This window comes from Xiphophorus hellerii, chromosome 12 (genome assembly GCF_003331165.1).
Source record: "Xiphophorus hellerii strain 12219 chromosome 12, Xiphophorus_hellerii-4.1, whole genome shotgun sequence".
Lineage (NCBI taxonomy): Eukaryota > Metazoa > Chordata > Actinopteri > Cyprinodontiformes > Poeciliidae > Xiphophorus > Xiphophorus hellerii.
This window is the reverse complement of record NC_045683.1, coordinates 1,125,957-1,145,537: the sequence shown is the minus strand read 5'-3', so window position 1 is coordinate 1,145,537 and position 19,581 is coordinate 1,125,957. Positions and strand designations below refer to the sequence as shown.

The 19,581-nt window shown below is 42.3% G+C and overlaps 1 protein-coding gene and 2 long non-coding RNA genes across 3 annotated transcripts in view; 2 read left to right on the top strand and 1 right to left on the bottom strand.

The window, feature by feature from the left end:
• The window catches only part of LOC116730308 (uncharacterized), a 32,808-nt gene extending 18,305 nt beyond the window's left edge, over positions 1 to 14,503 (top strand). Inside the window, exons 6-10 of the mRNA XM_032579419.1 lie at positions 2,169 to 2,774; positions 8,827 to 9,993; positions 10,088 to 14,060; positions 14,153 to 14,328; positions 14,404 to 14,503. Coding sequence (XP_032435310.1) covers positions 2,169 to 2,774; positions 8,827 to 9,993; positions 10,088 to 12,102 — 3,788 coding nt within the window. The 3' untranslated portion in view covers positions 12,103 to 14,060; positions 14,153 to 14,328; positions 14,404 to 14,503. The remainder of the gene's footprint in view (positions 1 to 2,168; positions 2,775 to 8,826; positions 9,994 to 10,087; positions 14,061 to 14,152; positions 14,329 to 14,403) is intronic.
• Positions 13,174 to 16,388, bottom strand: LOC116730309 (uncharacterized). Its single transcript, XR_004341299.1, has 2 exons — positions 14,564 to 16,388; positions 13,174 to 13,854 (listed from the first exon to the last, which is right to left on the bottom strand). It is a non-coding gene; the product is annotated as an uncharacterized LOC116730309 (long non-coding RNA).
• Positions 16,389 to 16,967: 579 nt separating this feature from the next.
• LOC116729154 (uncharacterized) lies at positions 16,968 to 17,611 on the top strand. Its single transcript, XR_004341091.1, has 2 exons — positions 16,968 to 17,130; positions 17,209 to 17,611. It is a non-coding gene; the product is annotated as an uncharacterized LOC116729154 (long non-coding RNA).
• The last annotated feature ends 1,970 nt before the right edge of the window (positions 17,612 to 19,581 follow it).

The window sequence follows — 19,581 nt, the reverse complement described above, 5'->3', positions numbered from 1 at the left end:
CCGGGGTAAACCTCAACGTACAGGCGCCGAGATGGGGAGCAACAAGTATGCCCACTCCTGCCCGGTGCCTCTCACAGCTTCTCACCCGACTTCCACTCTCCACTCCAGAGTGGAAGTATGTCCAGCCCCTCTCAAGGAGACTGGTTCCAGAACCAGAGCCATGCGTCGAGGTGAGACCGACTATTTCTAGCCAGAACCTCTCAACCTCACACACTAGCTCTGGCTCCTTCCCCACCAGAGAGGTGACATTCCACATCCCTAGAGCTTCTGCAACCGAGGATTGGACCGCCAGGGCCCCCTCCCTCGGCCGCCACCCATCACACAATGCACCCGACCCCTTTGGCCCCTCTCACAGGTGGTGTTTTATCAGTTATCTTATAAGGTGAGGTGAGGAGGTGGACACAGGAGGCAGCTGAGGCACTGCAGGACTGCTTTGGGTTGACAGACTGGGATGTGCTCTGTGGGCCTCATGGGGAGGACATCGACAACATGTCTGACTGCATCACAGAATACATCAGATTCTGTGAGGACACTGTCATGCCAGCCCGGACCGTGTGCTGCTTCTCCAACAACAAACCCTGGATTACCAGTGACCTGAAGGCACTTCTAAACAAAAAGAAGATGGCTTTCAGGTCAGGAGATAAGGAGGAGCAGAGGAGAGTCCAGCGCAAACTCAGAGAGACACTGAGGACATGCAAGGACAACTACAGGAGGAAGCTTGAGTCCAAACTCGAGCAGAACAGTGTGAGAGATGTGTGGAAAGGATTGAAGAACATCGCTGGAATGAAGGGGAAGGACACACAGACATCTGGGGGCCTGGATAGAGCAAACCAGTTCAACCAGTTTTTCAACAGGTTCAGCTCACCTCCTGCTACTCCCCTACCACCACCAGCCCCCCACACATCCACACTGCCCCAAGTTGTTCAATCCACCTACCGGCATTCTCCTGCACACCACCTCTCCTTCAGCCCCCCCATACCCCCCTCCTCCCCCATCTCCACTGCAGACAACAACACCTACCCCCAGCTAACGGTGACTACAGGCCAGGTTAAGAGACAGTTGGAGCGATTTCACCAGGGGAAGGCTGCAGGACCTGATGGCATTACACCACGGATCTTGAAGACGGGATGAGCAGACTCTATTTTTTAAGGAAGCTGAGATCCTTCAATGTGTGCAGCAAGATGTTGGAGACCTTTTATCACAGTGTTGTTGCCGGCGCCATCTTCTTTGCTGCTGTGTGTTGGGGAAGCAGCATCAGAGCCAGCGACTCTAATAGACTGGACAAAATCATCAGGAAAGCTGGCTCTGTACTGTGACTAAGGCTGGAGTCCCTGGAAACTGTGGTGGAGAGGAGGACACTGAAGAAGGTTCTGTCTATGATGGACAATAAACAGCACCCTCTCCACCACATAGTGGACAGACAGCGGAGCATCTTCTCACATAGGCTGCTCCAGCTCCGCTGTCGTAGGGACAGATACAGGAAATCCTTCCTGCCACATGCCATCTCACTGTACAATAAAAGCTAAATCATTGTTCTGCACTAATCAGTCCGATTTTGCACAACTGCACTGTGGCACACCGCTGTACATATATTTACATATACATATCTGCATTTTGAATCTTTGCAAGGACTGCTCTAAGCTGCTTTTTATATTGACAGCATTTCATATTTTATTCTTATTTTATCTTATCTACATTGCTACTCAGTGGTGGTTGTTGTGTGTCTTGTCTCTATGCTGCTGTAACTGCAAAATAATTTCCCTGCTGGGATGAATAAAGTACTTTTATTCTATTCTAATTATATACATACTGTACAGTATATATAGTATCATGGTATCATCAGCAAGTTGATATCATAGAAAGTGCATTATATTTTGGCTGAAATCGCTCTCCATACAAAGTTCAGGTACATAAAGTTTGACAAACTTTTTTTGTGAAAGTTGTACTAAAAATTAAATACAAAGTTGAAATATATGAAACATCTGAAATGGATGTTTTCAGATGCTGAAAATTGGATTTTTAAGAGCCACATTTTGACACCAAGCTCATACTCTTCTTTTCCTGTTATCTGAAATTATGTGGGGTTTTCCCTCAAATATTTATCTCTATTTGTAAAGTTTGTTGTCAGTAAGTATTTTTTCTTTGTTTCTTGGATTCTGTAATTTCAGTGTCTGAGCTGAGAGTTCTTCTACTCGGGAGCAGCTGGACCCAGAGGAATTCAGTTGGAAACCTCATATTACAAACAGAGGCTTTTAGCACATCCCATCACTCCAGTCTGAGAATTAGTGGAATAGTGGAAAACACAAAAATAATTGTCACCAACACTCCAGACTTAAAGTCTGTGGAGGAAATCACAAAGTTTATTACAAACTGTGCTGAACTCTCTGCTCCTGGACCTCATGTGTTTCTGTTGGTTCTTCAGCCTGAAGATTTCACTGACAGAGAAAAAAATATGATGTGCAAAGTCCTTGAAACCTTCAGTGATCAGTCATTTAATCACGCACTGATACTGATTATGAAGCAGAATTTTGTGCAGAAATTAACAGGTGTGAAGGACAAATTCACAAAAGGCCCTCAATTAAAAGACCTAAAAAAAAAATGTAAATACAGATACTTAAATGGTGAGGGCACTGAACATCCAGAGCTACTGACTCGTTTTTATCAAATTGTAAAAGAGAACAATGGAGAACATGTGAGCTACAAAGAGTCTGAAGAAGCAGCAGCCAGCTTTGTAGACTATGAGCAAGTTGATCTTCCTGCTGGGACACATCATGGTAAGTGCAGAAATAACTCAGAAAAAGAAGGATTTAAATAAAATCTTACAAAAATATTTTTATTAATGTCATGGGTTTTAGTTTAAAACTTTTGCACGAAGTTATCATCTGAAAGTAAGTAAATTTATTTCACAGTTAATGATAAACTTATTTGTTTCTTTTTTGTCTTACTTTTTTAAATTAATACATTAAAATAGACTAAGAAATCTTGTTGTTGCAAAGACTTAAAGAGGAGCAAAGTCCTGCAGTATATCCACTAGACTGGGCAACACTGGTATTGTGCCACAGTGTGCTTAGTCTGACAATGAATAACTATTAATGAATGCAAAGGACAATTATTAACAAAATTAGCAATTTAGATCAAAATGGCCAAGTTAGGGCACCATATAATTACCAGGAAATAAGAGCCAAATAATGTTCAGTCTCAATTATTGCTTATGAATACCTGACTGATGAGATTTGGTATTATAGAACAATAGATGGAGTGAATTTGCAAACTGAAACAGCAAACCCTGCAAAACCAAGAATAAACACAAATTCTATGGAGGTATTTTTAGTTCATAAATTCACTATATTGCCAAAAGTATTTGCTCACCTGCCTTGACTCACATATGAGCTTAGTGACATCGCATTCCTGATCCATTGGGTTCCATATGATGTTGGTCCTCTCTTTACAGCTAGAACAGCTTCAACTCTTCTGGAAGACTGTCCACAAGGTTTAAAAGTGTGGTTATGTGGATTTTTGACCATACTTCCAGAAGGGCATTTGTGAGGTCACATTCTGATTTTGGACGACAATACCTGGCTCTCAGTCTCCTCTGTAATTCATCTCAAAGGTGTGTTGCGCAATAGCCAGCCCCGGCCTGTTCCCTTACAGATCAGGTCTGACTACTGACCAGCTCTCCGTCTGACAAGTCTGGAAAGTCCCTAAACCTATAGAGTCTTACTCTGACTAGAATTACTGGAACAATCTATTTAAGCTGGTGTCGAGAGAGACCCATCTAGCCAATTCACTACCTACGATCCAGATGATACAACCTTTTTCAGTCAGTGGAGCAATCAGCTCAGTAGCCCTGCAGCTGTGTAACCCCAAAAACTACACCTGTTAATGTTACACCCCTTATGAGTAAGGACTCTACCTGTAGGGGAATAATAAAAACACGGACACGATGTCACTGCTTTCGTCTCCAGTGTTGTAATTGAGGATAGTGATGTGTTGGTCGCTAACAATCCGGCTCTAAGAGCCGGCTCTTTGAAGTGAACAATTCGAACCGGCTCCACAATGGGAGCCGTTTTAGGATCCTATTTGGGAGCCGTTTTTTTTTCTACAGTATATCGCTGTCTCTCCGCCTCCCTGTCGTTGTGCTTGTGCTCTGCAAGTGCCAGAGCCGATAGTTTTTCCCCACATCGTTTTTTTTTGTCCTGTGGTGCCTCGCTGTCTCTCCCTCCCTTCTCCCTCTCCTTCGCGTTTTGCTCTTCTGCCAGTGCTAGAGCAGAGAGTTTTTTTCCCTCGGTCGGTCCACTGCCCTCATGTCAAGCGTGTGCTCCACATCTGACCAATCACACATAGTTTCAATTAATAATGTGGCGGGAAAACACTGAAAAAAAAGTTTATCTCCACTTTTTTTGTGGAAATGGCAGGCAGTTGGCCAAGCTGTATAGCGTTCGTCGGCAGGTGTACAGACACTCAGTCAGCGGTCAAGAAGCACAAAAAGAAGGGGAGTCAGTGTGAGAACTGAATAGGTGAAAATAAATGAGTGACAGAAAACAGAGCAAGATTTGGACTCATTTTAATGCTACATCAAGCTCCAGGGCAGAGTGCAGACTGTGCAAAGTCAGCATTTCCTATGGTGCAGGCTCTACAAACAACCTGCACAGGCACATGCGGACATCACATGCATCGGTATTGCTATAGCATTGTTATGCGGCATTTTTACTCATCATAAGTGCTTAACAATGTCAATAATGAAACAAAATATTATAAAATTAGGTTTAAGCTATTAATTAATTAATAATGTCAAAAATATATATGGGGAGCCGAAAGAGCCGGCTCTCCACAGTAAGAAGAGCCATTAGAGCCGCATCTCGAAAAGGAGCCGAAAATCCCATCACTAATGGAGGAGCAGAAGCGTCACACTCCCCTACATCCGATCAGACAAAACCAATCGAAACTCGAATGATTAAACTCTCATAACTTAAAATCTAAAAGGTTGAACTTTTCAAGAATTATAAACAAACATAGCCGGAAAAGTAACATTAAAGAAAAATACATTGTTTTTAAACTTCATTAAACTTAGGCTATCCTTTACTGTTTCTGTTTGTAGCACTGAACTTGAAAGACCAAAATAATCGATCGCAGATCACTAGATCTTGTTTTCCCTTTTGGTTGTCTAGAATAGTTTTATAACCACTACATTAACGGCAGCTCTCTCTCTATTACTGGACTAGATTAGTTTTAGTAGCTAGACATAAGCTCCAAAGTTGTTATTTTTATTCATCTCTAAGGTAACCGTTAAAATACCTCCAAATCTCTAGAACTATGTGACATTAATTTTTACAATCATTAAAAGAACACTAAATTGATAGATGACAGTAATTTCATTGCCCATAACGTATCCTAGAATTTTCAATGATGCTTTATTTAGCAATCTTTAGCATGGTTTAGCAACAGCAGGAATTTTAACAATCAAAAATGATACATTTAGAAATTACATACCAATCAACTCTCTATCCCTAACCACTGTCTCTATTACTATGGGAGGATTTAGGATGCAGTTCACTCATACCCCAGATGGTAGGCAGATACCAGCAGCAGGTGACCTTGCACTCCTTGGTGGAAGATTTGCTTCGTCTCAGCAAAAACTCTCAGTCTGAACGGAGAATAAAGGATGTCGACGTTGCCTTCTGATTTGATCAGCTTACCATCAGCTGGTGAAGTCTTTGTCCATAAGCCAAGTCTGTTGCTTGTAGTTGGGGTTCCCATTCAGGAAGAGTCAGAGACAGCTGTCAGATCTGGAGCCATGGGTGAAGTCAATTGGCTTCTTTCCTCTGATGCGGTGCAGAGTCTTGGATTTTCCTGTTGCTCTGGGGTGCGGTCCTCTGTAGATCTTTAAACTGCATTCGTGGTTGAACTCGACGTCTGCCGCAGAGAATAAGTGACTTCTTCCTCTTTTCCAAGGGTCTTTATACTCTCTTTATACTCTCACATCCCATGGTTGTGCATTGCAAACATTACATTACTCCTTACGGTCAGATGCTTCTTGACCTTTTACTTGCACTGTTGATCATCCCTTGTTGACCCACTTCTTCTTTATACCAGCCATCTGGAGCCAGTCCCTCAGACTTGCTCTTGCTCAAGTTTCCAGTTCCTTTTTAAACTGCTGCAAACATATCCTTTTCTGTGTTCCTACCTTTAACCTAGTTACTTATAATACAAAGGTTACAAGGCCTCCCAATACATCTTATAATCACATCTAATACACTTTTCATTTGCAATCAACATTCAATCATTATTTAATCAACACATGAATCAATACATTAATCATAACATTGGTTATTATCTCTATTACCATTATTTGTTACCTTTAAATCACTTGGGCCCATTTCACTTCTGTAAAACAGAATCCATATTTATTTCACCAAATACTTGATTTTTAATTACCAATCAAAGAATAATTTCTTTCCAATAATCTACTACCAATTCTCATTCATGTGAATTCTACATGAAACTGGAAAGATCTCAATATGCCAGTTTGCACAACAGGTTGTTCTATCAGGTTGAGGTCAGGACTCTGTGGAGACCAGTCCAGTTCATCCACACCAGACTCTCCATCCGTGAACCTGGCTTTGTGCTCTGGTGCAGTCATGTTGGAAGAGGAAGGGGCAAGATCCAAAATGTTGGGAGCCTGGAATTGTCCAAAATGTTTTGGTATGCTGAAGCATTCAGAGTTTATTTCACTGGAACTAAGGGGCCAAGCCAAGCTCCTCAAAAACAAGAACACACCATGATCCCCCCTCCACCAAGCTTTATACTTGGTACAATGCAGTCAGACGAGTACCATTGTCCTGGCAGACACCAAACCCAGACTCATCCATCAGATTACCAGATGGAGAAGTGCGATTTGTCTCTCCATAGAACAGGTTTCCACTGCTCCAGAGTCCAGTGGCGGCGGCTTTACACCACTGCATCCAACACTTTGCATCACTTGGTGATGTCTGGCTGGGATGCAGCTGGTCATCATGGAAACCCATTCCATGAAGCTCTCTGTGTGCTGTTCTTGAGCTAATCTGAAGGCCACATGAAGTTTGGAGGACTGTAGTGATTGACTCTGCAGTAAGTTGGTGACCTCTTCGCACTATGAGCTTCGGCATCCGCTGACTGCACTCTGTCAGTTTACATGACCTACCAGTTTGTGGCTGAGTTGCTGTCGTTCCCAAACACTTCTATTTTCTTATAATACAGCTGACAGCCGACTGTGGAATATGTAGGAGCGAGGAAATTTCACGGCTGGGTTTGTTGCACAGGTGACAACCTATCACAGTTCCATGCTGGAATTCACTGAGCTTCTGAGAGCGAAACATTTTGACACGTTTGTAAAAACAGTCTGCATGCCTAGTGCTTCGTTTTATACATCCTTGGCCTTGGAAGTGATTGGAACACCTGATTCTAATCACATGTATGAGTGAGCAAATACTTTTGGCAATATACTGCACATGTGCATTGTAATTGTGAACTTGAAAGGGCAGTGTTATGTAAAATTTACTTTTTGGAAGTTTCTGTCATGTTATAATATTATTACTTCATCAAAACATACCTGGAGTGTATCTTTAATGTTTAAGAAATCCTTTAATCTCCATGGCAACCATTCAGCTGTGCAAAACACTTGAATGGACCTAGCCCCACCTTTGAGGCACAGCTCCTCCTCAGAGCTGCAGTTTCCAAGCTTCCCACTCTGAGCAGCCCTCGCCCACTCAGCTCCTTCAGACTAGCCAGTAGTAATTAGCATGGTGAAAATGTGCATGTGGTAAGCCTGTCTCCAACTGTTAACGGGTGACAGGTCGCCAGTCAAATCTAGGGCAACACAGTTGGTCAACTATAATAGTTTAGAAACCTTTCTAGTTAAATTTTCTCATATTTATATGGTCAGGTAGTTTGCTACTAATCTTTAAGCTTCTCTTTGTGTGGTTGTCATCCACCAAGATCCTTCACCCCTTTTCCCATAAACAACAATATGCAACATTTTGATGTGGTGTTTCAGTTTGAAACATCACATGTAGGTTATTTTTGCTATCTCTATCTGTTGGAGGGCAAAAAAGATAAATTACAAAATAGATTGTGGATATTTTGGTGAAGTTTCAAGGGAGCTACTGCAAAGTATGGCCTGACCCAACGCAGCTGGAGTAAAACTAAAAAATAACTAATGAACAAGTTCTACCCAGAACTCCTCTAGTGGCATTTATAGCTTCACTGTTACTGTTGCACAATACTGTGATCCCCGTTCTGTCTGCTCCGGTTGTTCTGTCCTTGGACAAGGCACTGGATCCATCCTGCCTGCTGGTGGTGAAAACTGTCAGACTGCTCTATTACAGTCCAGTAGCTTGCCACCAGCAGTGGGCAAATAACTATGTCGTGTGAAGCCATTTAGGCCTTGCATGCCTTTAACCAAATAAAACACAAGCAACAAAACATAAGGTTTAGATCAAAATCTTCCTCTTACACCAGACCAGAACACATGCAAAATACAAATCTGTTTAATTTTTTATTCTGACATATCAGTACATCCATAAACAATATTTGCAGTATGACTAAATGTCTTGTGCATTCAAACTCTTTCTCACAGTATTTGAATGCACAAATTAAAAGCCTCGAAATGTTGGACTCTAACACTCCTTTAGCCTTTAGATAACTGAAAAGTGTTTGATAATATGAGCTGATAATGGCAAAGGTGTGTTTTTGACTAATTAGTGTTTGTGCAATGTATTTATCATTTTTGCCTGAAATGTAATGTATGGGTATTTGCATCATCACATCATTTTCTCTGTTGTGTTACAGCTTCTGGTTTTAGGATTGTAATATTGGGGAAAAGTGAGGAAAACAAGACAAAGCTTCAAAACTTAATAACTGGAATGAAGGATTTTCATCCTCAAAAATTTCCCCAAACCAGAAACAGTGTGGCCTCCAGTGGAGAGTGGAACAGAAAACCAATAACAGTGGTAAAAACTCCTGACATGTTCAGTCTGACTGAGGAGAAAATCCAGAGTGAAGTGAAGAAATGTGTGAGTCTCTGTGATCCTGGACCAAATGTTCTGCTGCTGCTGGTGAAAAATTCAGACTTCAGTGAAAACAACAGAGAAACTCTGAAATTCATCCTGAGTTTGTTTGGTCGAGATGCCTTCAGACATTCAATGATCATTTTAACAAACAGTGAAAACAGTTCCTCTGTCAGTGACCTGATCAGGCTGGTTCAGGGAAGATCCTACAACATGAATACTAATGACCGCAGTTCGTTAATGACGCAGATTGAGACGATCATAGATCAGAACAAAGGAACATATCTGACCTTCAGAGAAGAAACCAGCAGATCCCAACAAGAACAGATGAAAACTCATCTGAACCTGGTTCTGTTTGGTCCAAGTGAACCACTGAAGACGGCAGCAGCCAAGGTCATTCTAGGTCACAAGGATCTTCCTTCAGAGTGTGTTAGAAAGCAGGGAGAGGTGTTTGGACGTGGGGTTTCTCTGGTGGAGCTGCCTGCGCTGTATGGAAAAGCTGAGCAGGAAGTGATGGAGGAATCCTTCAGGTGTGTCTCCCTCTGTGATCCTGAGGGTGTCCACGCCTTCATCCTGGTCCTACCTGTGGGTCCCCTCACTGATGAAGACAAGGGAGAGTTACACACCATCCAGGACACATTCAGCTCTAGAGTCAACGACTTCACCATCATCCTCTTCACTACAGAGACTGATGCTGAACATCCAGATGTTGATAACTTTATAAAGGAGGACAAGGACATCCAGCATCTCCTCCAGATCTGTGGAGGAAAATATTTTGTTGTCAACATCACAGATCAAAAAGGGTCATCCAAGATCTTTGATTATCTACAAGAAATAAATGTAAACACTTGTTGCTATTCAACTGAAACATTCAGGCATGCCCAAACTGATAGGATCATTGAACTAAAGGCCAAACTCCAAAACTCTAAAGTGAAAGAGGTTTCCAGCTGTAAGTCATACACTGATGTAGGGTATTGCTTATCTGTATTATTCATGTTGGTGTTGATTTCTTAAAGTCTGATTTATATAATTATGCTTTTCAGGTAATGAAGAGAACCCGAGCTCAGACTGTCTCCGGATCGTTCTGATGGGAAAGACTGGAAATGGAAAGAGTTCATCAGGAAACACCATCCTGGGAAGAAAAGAGTTTAAAGCTGAATCAAGTCAAACATCAGTGACTGGACACTGCCAGAAAGCCCAGAGTGAAGTGAACGGTCACCCTGTGGTTGTTGTTGACACTCCTGGACTGTTTGACACGTCTTTGTCCCCTGAGCAGGTCAATGATGAGTTATCAAAATGTATCAGTCTGGTGGCTCCTGGTCCACACGTTTTCCTGCTGGTGTTGCAGATCGGCAGATTCACAGAGGAGGAAGAGGAAACTTTAAAGCTCATCAAGAAAATTTTTGGGAAAAGTTCAGAAAAATTCACCATCATTCTTTTTACTAGAGGAGATAATCTGGAAAATGACAATATATCCATTGACAAGTATATTGAAAACAAATGTAAAAAATCATGTAAAAAACTGATAGCTGATTGTGGAGAGAGATATCATGTGTTTAATAACCGTGTCAATCAGAATAACACCCAAGTTACTGAATTAATAACTAAGATCCAAACAATGGTGAAGGAAAACAGTGGAAGCTTCTACACCAGTGACATGCTGCAGGAAGCGGAAACAGCCATTAAGAAAGAAATGGAGAAAATTCTTAAAGACAAGGAAGATGAGATGGAGGAGCTTAGAAGAAAACATCAGGAGGAAATCAATCTAATGATGGAGACAATACAGAAAACTGACAAGGAAAAAGAGCAAAGAGAGAAAGAACTGAAATATCTGCAGGAAAATATTAACAGAGAACATCAAAAGAGAAAGAAAGAAAAAGAAGACAGGGAAAAAGAAGACAAGGGGAAAGAACAAGAAGAAGTGATGAAAAAGAAAGAAATGGAGCAAAAAATCCAAGAATTGGAGAAAAGGCTTCAAACAGAGTCAAATGTAAAGGAAATAATTAAAAAAGACTTGGATAAAAGCAGAGAAGAGATGAGACAGGAGCAAGAAACATGGGAGAAGGAAAGAAATGAGTTAAAAGACAAAAGAAAACAAGAAGATGAAAAGAATGAGGCGAACATTGAGAAACTGAAGAAAGAATATGAGCAGAAGAGAGAAATTTCTGAACAGCAAGCAAAAGAAGAAGATAGAATCAGAAAAGAGCGAGAGGAGGAGTGGAAAAGGTCTGAGGAGGAATATAAGAAAAAAATTGAAACACTGGAAGAGAAGGCAAGAGCACAAGCTGAAGAGTCAAACGAATTCAGACAGAAAAAAGAGAGAGACTTTGCAGCTCTGATAGAGGATCATATGGTTGAAGTAAAACTTCTGAAGGAAGACCTGCAGGAGAAGAAAGATGAATACGAAAGATTTAAGGATCTGTCAGAACACAAAGAAACTGGTCTGAAGCAGAAAATGGATGAATTGCAGAACAAACATAAACAAGAAATGGCTGATTTAGTTCTGGGGCTTCTGACTGAAAAGAAAGAAAACAAGGAAAAAATACAAATGATGGAGAAAAAGCAGAAAAAAGAGGTGGAGAAACTCACCCAACAGCTTTCAGATGATAATAGAAGAGAAGAGAAAGAACAAATTGAAACTCTAAAGAAGAAACAGAAAAAAGAAATTAAGGATCTTAAAAAAACAATGGAAAGAAAAAGGTTGACCATAAAACATGACCAAGAAATTAATGAGTTAAAACAGAAACTGTTGGACAATCTTCAACAAAACTTGGCGGTTCAAGTGGAAAACCTTCAGAAACAACATAATAAAAAACTGGAAGACTTCAAGCAAAAGATTCTGAAAGAAAACACAAAAAATGTAGACAGAGAAATAAATAAATTGCAACGGAAACATGACCAGGAAATGAATGAGTTAAAACAACTTATTCAAAGCCAGGATGAAGGCATGAACAGAGAAGAGTTAGATGCTCTGCAGAAAAATCATGAAAGAGAAATAAATGAGCTGAAAGGAAAACTTTTGTATCCACAGCAGCAACAGTCCTGCTGGATTTCATGAACAATCTGGTGTCATTCAGACTAGATGTTACGTTATGGAGCCGCGGAGGAAAGGAGAGCTCCACGTTTCTCATCTGTCTTCAACAAATTGGGTCAAGACCAGTTTTAGACTCAAAAACGCTTTTGTCAAAATGACAGAAGCTATTCAGCTTTTATTAACTTTACCTTTTCCTGTCACCCGCACACAACAAACTTGAGATGAATTAAAAACAAAGGTCAGAGTGCAGATCCATCCCACAGTCTCAGAAAAATACAATGTTTGGTTTTCCATTCATTTTTGCATTTTATGGTGTAAATAAAGCAATCTCCTGAAACATTTATCAAAGATAAATATTCTGTCTTGGTCTCAGGGAAAAAAAGGCTTTGACTCCTGGACCACCGTGTGCCTAAATATACTGAATAGATTCAAATATTTCAAACATCAAGTTTTCTAGGATTGTTTTTGGAAGTAAAGGAATTATCTCCGTATTTTTACTGAGTTAACTAAAGTCTAACTTTTACATAGCATAAATGCTTATGACTGAACTAGTAAGTCAACATGGTGGTGAAAAAAGTGTCCATACTCCTGATAAAGGCTGGTTTTTAGATTAGTCTGTCATGAATCATCCTATGATTGAAAAACAAACTAATTGGTAAAAATGCTTTCAGATGCTACCACTGAACTCTAGACCAGATGCTACCACTGAACTCTAGACCAGATGCTACCACTGAACTCTAGACCAGATGCTACCACTGAACTCTAGACCAGTGATACCACTGATACAGTTTTCTGGTATATGATCGCCTCCTCTTGACTCCTTCAAACATACTTCTTGTTTCTGTGGTTTGAGTCTTGGTGGCTCCTGAACAGCTTTTTCAAAGATTACATATTCCATCTGAGGCATCAGTTACATTAGTTCAATAACCTGTTCTATTGTGGAAACTGATGATCATGTATAACGGATAGTAGACTAAAGTAAATTAAGAATTTTCTAAATTAAGTATGACAGATTGTTTATGGATGTTTGTCTGTTTTGATTAGTATTTTTGTTGTTTGTTTTGTTTGGTATTTGCACTTTGTAATGTTTTGGGGTTTTTTTGTTGTACCTCTTGGGCTGCCGTAACTAATGAGGGCAGGCCCTTTAAAAGCTGGTAGAATTGTCGTGTCAATCAATGACTTGAACTGTCAAGCTGAGTAGCATGAAGAAATCAACACTTAGTGTTCCCCAGTGAAAGCAGCGAGGTACGTTTTGTTTTGTTGTTTGTATTGTAAGTTTATGTTTGTATTTTAGTATTTGTATATGTTTTAGTTTTCACGGTGACTGGTGACTGTGGTGATTCTAAATCACTCGAAGAAAAATAAAAACGCTAAATTCACCCGTCGAGACTTTCTGGTTAATTCAACTGCTGGGGAGCTGCTACATCATGGATGTTACTGCTGCTTACAAATGACTCTGAAAAAGATTTTCTTTGCAAAGTACAGTTGCAGATTTTCTTAGTTTCTTGGGCTTTCCATTTTTCTGAGTATGCATCAATCATCACATGAACAAAGACAGTACTGGACTTTTGCAGGGTAACACTCCCTTTACTATAGATGGTAATAATGTAGAAGTGGTCAGCACATACAAGTACCTGGGTTTACTTTGAGCTGACAGACAAACATAACATGATATACAGAAAAGAACAGAGCCTGATGTATTTTGTGAGGAATCTTGCCTCTTTTTATGTGAACTTTGAGATACAGTAATTTATCGGATGATTGTGGCAAGTTTACCTTCTGTCATGTTCCGGGGTCTTTTAGCTCCTTTGTGGAGTTTTGTTCCTGCACTCTTTTTCCTCCACCACTAGATGGCGCCTTTACCATCCGTCGGAGGGCGTGGATGACGTCATCCCACACCTGATGCGGGTTTGGCTCATCAGTGTGAGGTTCAAGAGGAGCTGACTGCCAGTCCTTCGGCGCCTGAGTGTTAGCCAGTCACGGTACCTCTGAGCCCCTAGAAGCTTGCTTCTGTTTTTGCCTTGTTGACCCACTCTTAGTGAAAGTTTTTCTTCGTTGCTTCTCCTGCCTCCAGGTGTTTTCCTCCTGGCTCCTCTTCATCCGCTGATCCTGAGCCTACCTGTCCGCCCTCCAACGTACTCCCGTTGCCTCCTGGATTCCCGCGGTCAGACAAGACTACCACCTGGAACCTCTGAGAACAAACCCCCGGACGCTGCAGTTACCCTCCCACTTCTCTAACCTGCCGATCAAGTAAGATCTGCCCCTTCACTTTAACGTTGTCATTTCCTACAAACCTGAACTCATCACCTCCCTCTGCTTCTCTAGTGAACTGTTTGATTCCCTGAACCAGCCTCTCTCCCTGGACCCGACCCGAGCCAACTATTCCTGCCAGCAGTGTTTTTTCAATAAATTTATCTTTATTTCACATTGCTCTCCTGTGTGGTGTTCTGCATGTGGGCTTGAAAAAACGCACCCATCATGACACCTTCCTATGCAGTGATCTGTTGGGGAATAACAAGGAAATGGGTTGGACCATCTAATCAGGGTTGGACCATCTAATCAGGAAAGCTGCCTCTGTGGTTAGGATGAGCCTGGAGTTTGCTGAGACACTGGTGGAAAAGAAAGCACTGTCCAAGTTGAGGTCAGTTCTGGACCAGCCACCCGTTGTAACAGTTTTCTCCCAGCAGAGGAAACTCCCTCCAAGGCAGATTCCTGTTAGTGGGCTGCTCAGTTCAGAGGCTCATGAACTCCTTTGTACCGCAGAAAATTAGACTCTATACTGCTGCCACTGGTGGGAGGGGAAAGAGCGGGAAATGGGGAATTAATGTCTTGATTGTCTTTGTGGTAATTTCTACATTTTTACTGTTTTTAAGGTTTTTAATCTAGTATTCATGGATGGTTATGTATGTATGCATTAACGTGTATGCAGCCTGTTGCAGTTTTACTGCTGCTTGTCTTTTTAGTTTTTTATGTTTCTTATAATTTTTTTTTAGATTACGACAAGAAGTTCCTTTTTCAACCATATTGGTGAAGAGAGACTTGATCATTTATTTGCTGTGGAAATATTTTTACTCTGCTGGACACAACTTGGATGCATTGTTTACAGTTGGGATGTGGGTCATTTTCACCATAATAATAATGCTGATGATTATTGTGATGTGCCATAATGAGTTCCAGAGTCATACAGTAGTTCTACATTAATAAATGTCTGTAGAGGTTTAGAGTGATACAGAAACAAGATCTCTTTTGCATGTAAGTGAATAATTATGTAGCCGGGGCATTTTGTCCCAGAAGTATAGTGTTGCGCGTTCTTCCTTTTGCCCATATATGGAAAACGCCGTGACAGAGCGCAGCTGGTTCGTTAGCCAGACAGGTAATCAGTAGTTGCATTTAAAAGCAGGTAGATCGCTGAGGAGATCAGATCCCAGGCTGATGATTCCTACAGAGGAGAGATACTTCTAGAGCGAGTGACGTACAGAGAACCACAGTTTCTCATAATTATCTGACTACTTAAGGTGCTTGTCTAATTTGATGTCTTTTATGTGCAGATTGGCCTGCTACTGTTTCAGTTTTTGTTTTAGTTTAGTATTTCTTTCCTTTTTTTTGGGTTAGTTATTATTAATTAAAGGTATTTTCTTTTTTGCTAGTTTTGTTGAAGGAAGGGGAGTTTTTATTGTCTAGCCTTCTGGCTTGTTTTAAATAATAAAAATGATCTATGCTGTCTCTGGGTCCAAAGCTATTTTATTCAGATTGAGGAGACTAGTGGAAGGGGAGTTTTTCTTTCCTTTGCTGTTTCACCAGGGCTTTTTGTGTGACTGTGTTTTTGTTGGGGAACACTTGGGTGCATTTAGTTGTATTTGTGTTTTCTTTATTATTATTCCTCCCCCAAACAGTCTAATGTTATTTAATTGGGTTTAATTGTATCTTAGCTTTGAGGTTTCCAGGGCCAGCATAGACCTTTGCTATTAATGTGGTCAATTTTGTATAATAAAATAAACTCTCTGTCCAAAGAAACTTATGAAATCAATAAACTGTATTTAATTTGCAACAGTGCCTCTGATAATTCTTACAACCGTATCTGTGTGATCTGGTAAAAAGAGGATTTAAGGTTCTCCACACATAACAGAAACTACACCCCCAAGGTCACACAAACATTTTGTAACCCAGGTTCACTGACTGGTGCAGGTAGAGCTGCAATGCAGTGTTAATGCATGTTAGCATCACATCACATGTCAAAATATATGTTAATCTCTGTGAATGTGACATGAAAATATAAATATTTGCTCCAGTGAATAAAGTTGGCTGATTAAAGTATTTTCAGGTGATCAGAAGTGATGTGAACGGTTGGACGGTTCTGCTGCAGTCATGTTTGTATGATTACAGAAAATCCAAGGACAGTAAAATGAGTTGGACTGTAAAGGTTAAAGCTTCATTCTGGTTTCTAGAATATTACCTTTATAATCTTTGATAAGTTGAAACAAATTCAACCAGAAATGTGGCTACATTTTTCAGATGACCATCTATTGCAAATACCTTTCAAAATTTGTTTCTCATTAAATATTCCTTTCACAAGGTCGGACTCTGCTTTTATAGCACAAGTTTAAGTGTTTTCAGATTCATTTGAAATAGCATTGGTTCAAAGTAAATGTATTGCCTGGCCCAGGCCAGAATTTGCTCCTGTTTGCTTGTGGCACATTTAACTTCATGTGATCAAGTTAATTTCAGTCTGCAGTCTTCCTCCATTTTACATTGCATCTGCCACCTGACTCAATGAGAGCATTCACACCAGCAGCAAAAATACTACTTTCTACTATTTTCTGGCTGTAGGAGCCAAAATAAAAGTGTAGATTTGTTTCAACCCAAGTTGCCATAATTTGGACAACTGACCAGTAGATGGCAGCAGAGCACCTCTTGAACTTCAGGATGGATCCAGAGTGTTTAAGGCCTTCAGTCCCTCAATCTTTAATCTGGTCCCGTTTCCAGAAGGAAAGTTAAGTTTAGTCCTGCTAACGGAGCTGACCGAGTCAGGGAGACTAGATTACTGCAACTCAAGTTTACTGCAGGTGGTTTGATAGAATTGATGAAGTAAACTCAAGAGTTTGAGCAAAAACTGATTTTAGACAATAAAAGGATAAAACAAAAAGTCAAGTAGCAACAACTGGAGTACCAGGTGTAAACATTTTATTTCAGATCATGAATTTTACAATGATTTAATACTTTGGAAAGTTTCAGTGGCTGTTTTCATGTATTCAGTCACTACAGACACAGTTGATCATCCAGGTGGTGAATCTCTGAACAAACTGGGTCACGATTTGAAGTTACTGAAGTTCCTGTCCTGAGTTCATGTCAGGCTGAACTGAAACCATTGCTGTTGGTCTTGTTTGGGGATGTTTGAGTCCGTTTACACAAGAGGAACCAGACGACCTTCTGGCTGGACGCAGCAGTAGAAAAGCAGATGGACCGCCGGGACAGGGAGGACGTCTAGAAACACTTTCTGTGGACGATGGCTGGACCGGACTCATCGTACTCCTGCTTGCTGATCCACATCTGCTGGAAGGTGGAGAGCGAAGCCAGGATGGAGCCGCTGAGTGGTTCTGGAACCCTGCAGGTCTCTGCTTGTCAGATGAACTTCACATTCATCCTGAGGTAAAAACACAATTACACAACAATTCACTGATTCACTTCCTCACAACTGAAACCTGACAGCAGGAACGTTTTCAGGAAACCAGGAACTTTTTTATTCAGAGCTATGTCAGGACTCAGGTCCAAACTTAAGTCTGTCATGTCTGCTGGTTGTGACATGATAGACTTTATGTGTGATGGGTGGCGGCCAAGGGAGGGGGCCCTGGCGGTCCGATCCTCGGTTGAAGCTGGCTCTAGGGACGTGGAATGTCACCTCTCTGGTGGGGAAGGAGCCGGAGCTAGTGTGTGAGGTCGAGAGGTTCCGGTTAGAAATAGTCGGTCTCACCTCGATGCATGGCTCTGGTTCTGGAACCAGTCTCCTTGAGAGGGGCTGGACATACTTCCACTCTGGAATTGCCCACAGTGAGAGGCGCCAAGCAGGAGTGGGCATACTTGTTGCTCCCCATCTCGGCGCCTGTATGTTGGGGTTTACCCCAGTGAATGAGAGGGTAGCCTCCCTCCGCCTACGGGTGGGGGGACGGGTCCTGACTGTTTGTGCTTACGGGCCGAACGCCAGTTCAGATTACCCACCCTTTTTGGAGTCCTTAGAGGGGGTACTGGAGAGTGCTCCTCCTGGGGACTCCCTTGTTCTGCTGGTGGACGTCAACACTCATGTGGGCAATGACAGTGAGACCTGGAGGGGCGTGGTTGGGAGGAACAGCCCCCCCAATCTGAACTCGAGCGGTGTTCTGTTGTTGGACTTCTGTGCTCGTCATGGATTGTCCATAACGAACACCATGTTCAGGCATAAGGGTGTCCATATGTGCACTTGGCACCAGGACACCCTAGGCCACAGTTCAATGATCGACTTTGTCATCGTTTCATCGGATCTGCGGCCGTATGTCTTGGACACTCGGGTGAAAAGAGGTGCGAAGCTGTCCACTGACCACCTCAGTTTTTCGCTGAGGCAAAAACTCGGGCGTGGGAGAAGTTTGGAGAGGCCATGGAGAAAGACTTCCGTTCGGCTTCGAGGCGATTCTGGTCCACCATCCGGTGTCTCAGGAGGGGGAAGCAGTACGGCACCAACACTGTTTATAGTGGGGATGGTGTGCTGCTGACCTCTACTCGGGACGTTGTGGGCCGGTGGGCAGAATACTTCGAAGACCTCAATCCCACCAACATGCCTTCCATGGAGGAAGCTGAGTCTGGGGACTCTGGGTTGGGCTCTCCAATCTCTGGGGACGAGGTCACCGAGGTGGTTAAAAAGCTCCTCAGTGGCAAGGCCCCGGGGGTTCATGAGATCCGCCCGGACTTCCTTAAGGCTCTGGATGTTGTAGGGTTGTGTTGGCTGATGAGACTCTGCAATATCGCATGGACATCGGGGGCAGTTCCCCTGGATTGGCAGACTGGGGTGGTGGTCCCCCTGTTCAAGAAGGGGAACCAGAGGGTGTGCTCTAATTATAGAGGGGGTCACACTCTTAAGCCTCCCTGGCAAGGTCTATTCAGGGGTCCTGGAGAGGAGGGTCCGTCGGATAGTCGAACCTCGGATCCAGGAACAGCAGTGTGGTTTTCGTCCTGGTCGTGGAACACTGGACCAGCTCTACACCCTTGGCAGGGTCCTGGAGGGTGCATGGGAGTCCGCCCAACCAGTCTACATGTGTTTTGTGGACTTGGAGAAGGTGTACGACCGTGTCCCTCGGGGAGCCCTGTGGGGGGTTCTCCGGGAGTATGGGGTACCGGGCCCTTTGATACGGGCTGTCAGGTCCCTGTATGACCGGTGTCAGAGTCTGGTCCGCATTGCCGGCAGTAAGTCGGGCTCGTTTCCGGTGAGAGTTGGACTCCGCCAGGGCTGCCCTTTGTCACCGATTCTGTTCATTACTT